The sequence below is a fragment of the Salvelinus sp. IW2-2015 genome, unplaced genomic scaffold, assembly GCF_002910315.2.
Source record: "Salvelinus sp. IW2-2015 unplaced genomic scaffold, ASM291031v2 Un_scaffold7853, whole genome shotgun sequence".
NCBI lineage: Eukaryota > Metazoa > Chordata > Actinopteri > Salmoniformes > Salmonidae > Salvelinus > Salvelinus sp. IW2-2015.
In genome coordinates this window covers 15,883-23,788 of record NW_019949113.1, presented here as the reverse complement: position 1 = coordinate 23,788, position 7,906 = coordinate 15,883, and the positions used below count along the sequence as shown (strand labels likewise).

The 7,906-nt window shown below is 44.2% G+C and overlaps 1 protein-coding gene across 1 annotated transcript; it reads right to left on the bottom strand.

Moving 5' to 3' along the window:
* Positions 1 to 2,775: 2,775 nt before the first annotated feature.
* Positions 2,776 to 3,946, bottom strand: zgc:158785 (RING_CH-C4HC3_MARCH2_like domain-containing protein; the record flags this gene model as incomplete). Its single annotated transcript, XM_024145372.2, has 2 exons — positions 3,399 to 3,946; positions 2,776 to 2,980 (listed from the first exon to the last, which is right to left on the bottom strand). Coding segments are annotated over exons 1-2 (390 nt in total), but the record flags the coding sequence as incomplete, so codon positions are not given.
* Positions 3,947 to 7,906: the final 3,960 nt, after the last annotated feature.

The window sequence follows — 7,906 nt, the reverse complement described above, 5'->3', positions numbered from 1 at the left end:
CGTAGTGCTCCAAGACAGGATTGTGTTAAGACACAGATCTGGGGAAGGGTACCAAAACATTTCTGTAGCATTGAAGGTCCCAAGAACACAGTGACGTCCATCATTCTTAAATAGAAGAAGTTTGAACCACCAAGACTCTCTTAGAGCTGGCCGCCCGGCCAAACTGAGCAATCGGAAGAAGGGCATTGGTCAGGGAGGTGACCAAAAACCCGATTGTCACTTGACAAAGCTCCTCTGTGGAGATGTAGAACCTTCCAGAACGACAACCATCTCTGCAGCACTCCACCAATCAGCCTTTATGTAGAGTGCCAGACGGAAGCCACTCCTCAGTAAAAGGCACATGACAGCTCGCTTGGAGTTGCCAAAAGGCACCTAAAGGACTCAGAACATGAGAAACAAGATTCTCTGGTCTGATGAACCAAGACACAACTCTTTGGCCTGAAAGCCAAGTGTCACATCTGGAGGAAACCTGGCACCATCCCTACAGTGAAGCATGTGGTGGCAGCATCATGCTGTGGGGATATTTTTCAGAGGCAGGGACTGGGAGAATTATCAGGATCGAGGAAAGCTGAACGGAGCAAAGTACAGAAAGAACCTTGAGGAAAACTTGTTCCAGAGCGCTCAGGACCTCAGACATGGGCAACGGTTCACCTTCCAATAGGACCGCGACCCAAAGCACACAGTCAAGACAAAGCAGGAGTAGCTTCGGACAAGTCTCTGAATGTCCTTGAGTGGTCCCAGCCAGAGCCCGGACTTGAACCCGATCAAACATCTCTGCAAGAGACTTGAAAATAGCTGTGCAGCGATGCTGCCAAAGGTGCTTCAACAAAGTACTGAGTAAAGGGTCTGAATATTCATGTAAATGTGATATTTTCAGTTTTTTTATTTTATTAACTTTGCTAAAAATTCAATTTTCTTCTTTGTTATTATGGGGTATAGTGTGAAGATTGATGGGGGGGGGGGGGTTTAATACATTTTAGAATAAGACTGTGAAGTAACAAAATGTGGAAAAAGTACTTTCCGTATGCACTGGACATCAACTATATTATGCAGTCTCAATTTATCAGGGGTGAGGTCACTTTCAATTCACTTCCTGAATTGACTCAATTGAAATGGAATTTACCCCAACCCGCATGTCACTTAATTTCAAACCCATTAAGGAATATACAAACTGCTGTCTCAAAGATGGAGGGCTACCACTCATATGATTGAGTGATACCTGGCCCAGGAGTGCTGCAAGGTTGAACGGAAAGGCTCTGGAGCAACAGAACGCCCTTCTGTCTCTGCCAGGCCGTCCCCTCTCTCCACTGGTTCTTGCTCTTAACCCTGTTACAGGGGCGAGTCACTGGCTTGCTGTGCTCTTTCATTGCCTCCCTAGGAGGGCGTCACTTGAGTGGTTGAGTTACTGACGCGATCTATCCTCGGGTTGGCGCCCCCCTGGTTGTTCGTCGCGTGGAGACCTTTGTGGGCCTATTACTCGGCCTTGTCTCAGGAATTGTAAGTTGGTGAGCATGGTTGAGGATTAACCCTCTAGTGGTGCGGGGCTGCTGCTTTGGCAAGTGGTGGGGTTATATCCTTCCATTTGGCCCTGTCCTTGGGCGGTTCTTCGATGGGCCACAGTGTCTCCTGACCGCTCCTGTCTCAGCCTCCGAGTATTTACGCAGTAGTTGTGTCGGGGGCTTAGGTCAGTGGTTACCATGGAGTACTTCTCCTGTCTTATCCAGTGTCCTGTGTGAATTTTAAGTATGCTCTCTCTAATTTCTCTCGTTCTCCTCTTTCTCTCTGAGAACCTGAGCCCTAGGACCATACGTCAGGACTACCGGGCATGATGACACCTTGCTGTCCCCAGTCCGCCTGTGGGCCTTGCTGCTATTCCAGTTCAAACTGTTCTGCCTTGGTTACGAACCCCTACCTGTCCCAGACCTGCTGTTTCAACTCTAATGATCGAGACAATTCCTTCGATCTCATGGCTTGGTTTTTGCTCTGACATGCACTGTCAACTGTGAGACCTTTTATAGACAGGTGTGTGCCTTTCCAAATCATGTCCAATCAATTTAATTTACCACAGGTGGACTCCAATCAAGTTGTAGAAACATCTCAAGGATGATCAATGGAAACAGGATGCACCTGAGCTTGATTTCGAGTCTCATAGCAAAGGGTCTGAATACTTATGTAAATAAGGTATTTTAAAAAACATATACAATTGCAAAAAAATTCCCCGAAAACTTTTTTCGCTTTGTCATTATGGGGTATTGTATGTAGATTAAAAAGGAAAAAATATAATTCAATCAATTTTAGAATAAGGGTGGTCTGAATACTTTCCAAATGCACTGTATGTGATGACTATTGTACTGTAGTTTTATGGTGTTTTTTTATGACATCTATTTTGTACCACGTTTGACTCCGTTCAATTAATTGCAGTCCAACCATTAATTACAATGAGCCCGTCCTACTATAGCTCCCCCCAACCAGCCTCCTCTGGTGTGTGCACCCTTTCTCCCGGAAGTGCACATGTGTGTGTTTGCTTATGAGTGTGTGTTTGTTAGTGTATATGTGCTTGAGCGTGTGTGTTTGCTTGCATGTGTCTATGCCTTCATGCATGTGAGTGCATATGTCTCCGTCTCACCTAACGCCACAATAAAACTTCCATGAAGTACAGATCTATGATCAGCTTCCCCTCCCTTATTCCTAACCTTAATCAATAGTGGGGGGAAATGCTAAACTGACCCAAGATCAGCGTCTAGGGGTAACTTCACCCTACTCTTTCTCCCCTACCTCAGTGAGCGGCTTGGGCAGTCTCTCCAGGGAGTACTGGTGGTGGCAGAGTTCACAGCGGCTGCTGTTGGAGGCAGTGAGCCAGTGTTCCAGGCAGCCCCGGTGGACCATGGCCAGCGTCCCTGCACACTCACAGGGGGAGAGCAGCTCCCCGACACCCCCTCCCTCGTGGCAGATACGACAGAATGGCTCCTCACTGCTAAGACTGCAGGACAACAGAGAGACAAAGTCAACACATGGCAAAACGGAGAGTCCAGGGWTGAGTCCCTAATGGCACACTATTCCCTTTATACGACACCACAGGGCTCTGGTCTAAAGTAGTGCACTATATAGTGARTAAGGAGACATTTGGGACYCAGACAAGGAGCACGTAAGAGAGAGTCAATGGATGTTATTGTACATCATTTAAATCCCCTTATTAAAGGATTCWTCTATGAATAACCTCACATACAACTTCTCTAATCCCCCTCCTTCTGTACCATGTGTTCTTATCCTCTCTCTTCCTCACTGTGTTTCACTCTCTCTACCTTGCCTCCCTTTGTGGGTGTTTCTGTGTGTGTGGTGTGTGTGTGTGTGTGTGTGTGTGTGTGTGTGTGTGTGTGTCTGTTCGTTTCCTAACCCACCTGTCGGTGCTGGGGCAGTGAGTCATTGAGGGGGAGTGGCCATAGCAGTCCATCACTTCCTGGGGACAGGGGTCAGACTCCTCCCCTCGTTCCTCCTCAGGCAAGAGCTTCATTTCCCCTACAGGACTGCATACCTGYGGGCCCAGRAGCTGCTCTGGGATCATGGCTGCTACAGAGGGGGCCATTCAATCAGACTGGTGTGGGGTTCTGCAATGGTATTTGTTGGCAGGAGAATCAGTTCAAAACAATGAAGCAAGCCATGTGGCTAAATCCAGGAGTTTGACGATCCAACTGTTTGACTGTGAGGCTGATTATGGCAAAATCAACTTCCAATTTGAATATGGCAGGATACGCTTCCATATACAGTAAGTAGCTTTGACATAGCCACTACCAATGACCTCTACATAGACTATTATGGAAGGTCTATGTTCAGTAGAGTGTTTAGTCAATCCAGTCTCTGGCCAGACTGAGGAGTCTCTGCACGCTACAGCGGCTGTGAGAAGAGAGATGAATCACAACTGAAATAACACATCCTTTCTAGGTCCCTTATTTGATTATAAGTCCTTCTGTATAAGATACACTGTTAATGGAATCTAGTTACTCCCATGTCAATATAAGATGAATTTTTGTTATTATCTTTGAACTGCACGTACTGCTTGATGGTGGGGAAAACATGTTGACACCAATCAGACTGTAATACCTATTGAAGCTAGAATCTTTAGTTGCTTCATCAATTTTGGACTTATAAATTAATAACACTTATAATGCTTCATGAGCTTAGTTCAACTGTTTTAACCCATCAGAACCCAAATATAAGCTTGTTTTTACTCCAATATTTGTCAACAACGTAAATGTAAACACACACTGTATAGTGTTAAAACATGGTTAAAACTATCATTTTAATACCATAGATGGTCAGTCTTTGCATCCATAGCCCTGTCTTTGAATTTGAGAGTGGTTCCATTTCTCCAGCCCTATCCCTCATATTTTTACCAAAACAAAGGCGGGGTTTCTGCTTTGTTATTGTATTAACTGCAGATTCTAGCTTTAAAGCCTAATAATGCAATGATTAATACAAACATAACAAATGTTCAATTGAATTGATAAATATCTGCTCATTTCAATTCATTTTTATTAATGTTTTTAAAGTTGTGTACTTCTTTCACTACCAAAGCCTTCTTGCAGAGACAGTATAGCCCACATGTTCAGTACCACGAACAATTTCACTGAATCACCAAAACAATAGCGCCAATAACCAATTTCCTAAGCTGCTACTGTAGGCACAGCCAAGATTACACCAAACACACATGGGTCATCATTCTATGAGTAAGACTGCCTTTTAGGGTCATGTCATTCTGTCAATCTATTCATTTCACCTCATTGTAACATTCTGTCATGAAAGAGCACGTGTTGAACTTCATAATAAATCATGTTTTCCCAGGTCAAGAGGTTAAATAAAGTGGGTTCAAATCTTGATGTGGGACATGCCAAAATGGGAATTTTCTGAGGAAACAACTAATTAATTTGAATGTAACACACTGCTAATGACATATTTAGAGAGAGAGAGAGAGAGAGAGACAGAGACAGAGACAGAGACAGAGAGACAGAGACAGAGAGCGTAAACAAGTGATCTTACCATCCAGTAGAGTTCTTCATGTCACCAGGCCTCAATAAAAAGTGTGAAGTCCTATTCTCGAGGGCTGCTTGCTCTCTCTCTCTCTCTCTCTCTCTCTCTCTCTCTCTCTCTCTCTCTCTCTCTCTCTTCTCTCATCTTCTTCTTCTTCTCTCTCTCTCTCTTCTCTCTCTCTCTCTCTCCTTCTCTCTCCTGTGATTTCTTATCCCTTTCTGTGTGAGTTTTGTGTGTGTGAGACAGAGAGAGTGAGAAACTCAGTCGCAGCAGTTGCAGCGTGTGTGTGTGTGGCTGCAGATGAAGTATCCTGAAGGTCGACCGGTCGGCCAGGGGGTGAGAAGGAACAGTAAAGGATTATCTGGAGTAGAGGAGGGGAGAGGAGAGTAGCCCTCCCCACCTCGGCCCTGATCAGACCAGAGACACAGAAATCCTATTCACATCACAGCCAGTTACACCGGGAGCCACTCCTACTCACCATAATATCCCATAATCCTGTTACAGACAGCCTCAACCAAGGCCCTTTCACTCATTTAGCCCGCGTCCTCGGTCCATATGGTAATGCTGCTAGAATAAACTTTCCATGGAGGAGCGAAGGTGGTGGCTGAGGCAGGGTTTTGGTGTACTCTTTTATTTTGGTTGATTATTATTTCATTTGACAGGGAAGTAACACGTGAATTCTTTTGGATGAGGGGAAGAGGAGTTTTTTGTTATACTTAATTTTTGTATTCTACGTTGACAGAGACAGTGCACTGTATAATGATGCAGTAGTTTTGTTATACTTCAGTGGTGTGTGTGTGTGTGTGTGTGTGTGTGTGTGGTGTGTGTGTGTGTGTGTGTGTGTGTGTGTGTGTGTGCGTGTGCGTGTGCGCGTGCGTGTGTGGTGTGTGAGTGTTTTTTCGCACTTTAGAGAGCACACTTGCTGTGACCATTCTATTCGGCCAGAGGAAATTCGAAGTGGGACGGAGATCTTTTTACCACATTCCTCATAGCAGAAAACTAAAGCCTTGACTATAGAATTCAATAGGTCCTGCACATCTGTCCATGACTGTCAATGGAGGGCAGCAGACTGTAAAGTGTTTTAATACGTCTCCCACAGAGCCCACAGCTCAGACTCTCAGTTTGTCTGTGTCTGAAGAGCCGACTTCAATGAGAGCCAACGAGGGCAGGATGGAAGAAGTACTTAAGTAGGCAACAGAATGAACATCAGAGGGGTGCATCACAAAAGCGCAGTCCTATAAGTAAGCCAGCTGACTTCGATAAACATTGATATGTACTTGGGGCGATTTTCTATTTTATTAGGAAGGAAGCAAATTAATTTGGGGGGGAGATATATCCAGTAAATCTATACCATTATAGTTTCTAGTCAGTCTTTTTCCTGTGAACTGGGATTATATGGAGTTTTTTTGTTGTTGAATATTTAGGGAAGATAGCTGGTTCTTTGATCCTGCCTTTGTGACATCACTTTCTGCCTCTATCACCAAACTGAGTCTTGACTTGTAAATAGATAATAGTCAGGGGTTTGTTTTCCCTCAGGTTTTTTTGTGCAAGCAGTGATTCAGAGTTTAAAAAAAAGCCCAGTGTTGATTTAACCTGTAACATGTTATGGGAAGTTGGTGTCTAAACAATTGTGTCAAGAAACTTTTGAAATCATTCACAATAGGGGGAGCCTATAACTGAGAGAACGTGAGAAAGCGCCTTCCACTGTCTGCAAGATTAGAGATTAGTAGCGAGCAGGCAAGGCCAGTAAAAGAAGGCCTTTTCCATTCATATCTATATGGCTTCTATTCTCATTATACGTTCACACTAAAGCTCAGATGAAAGTATTGCTGGAGCACTCTGAAGAGGACTTGTTGGAGTGGAGAGAAGACTTACTCTTGGACTGGCAAAGCTGGTCTCTGTGAGTTTCTCTTCTCTCTCTCTGTCTCTGTCTCTGTCTCTGTCTCACATGCTCTCCTCCTCTCTCTCCACCCCCCCCCCCGCCCCCCCCCTCTCCTTCTAATTCCTATTCTGCCATTCATTCACTGGCTGCCTCTTGACAAAGCCAGAGAGGGTATAGAGAGTTTCCGGACATCCTTAGGGCATTCTGTCATGAACAACCGAAGAGGGTGGATAATTCCTCTGACACCTGCAGCAGTAGCACACAGAACCCCAGACGCAACAGATTACCTCCCAGAATAGAAACCAACACAACAAATGATTCCCAACGTCAACACAGCCGTGGAAAAAATACTTCCTATTTTTATAAGGGCGGGTCTCTGTCGAGACGGGCTGGGTGAAGGTTTGGGGCAAGGGGTTTAGGTGAAGATGGTGTTTGTTGTCCTCGTCGCCACTCTCTCTTTCAATTCAATTTAAGGGCTTTATTGGCATGGTTAACATATGTTTACATTGTCAAAGCAAGTGAAATGGATAATAAACAAAAGTGAAATAAACAATACAAATGGACAGTAAACATTACACTCATAGAAGTTACAAAAGAATAAAGACATTTCAAATGTCATGTTATGTGCAAATAGTTTAAATTAAAAAGATAAAATAAATAAACATAAATATGGGTTGTATTTACAATGGTGTTTTTTCTTCACTGGTTTGACCTTTTCTTGTGGCAACAGGTTACACATCTGCTGCAAATGATGGCAACTGTGGTATTTCACCCAGTAATATGTGAGTTTAATCAAATTGGGTTTGTTTTCAAATTGTTTGTGGATCTGTGGTAATCTGAAGCGAAATACGTGTCTCTAATATGGTTATACATTTGGCAGGAGGTTAGGAAGTGCAACTCAGTTTCACCTCTTTTTGTGGGCAGTGTGCACATAGCCTGTCTTTTTTCTTGAGAGTCAGGTCTGCCTACGGCGGCGGCCTTTCTCAATAGCAAGCTATG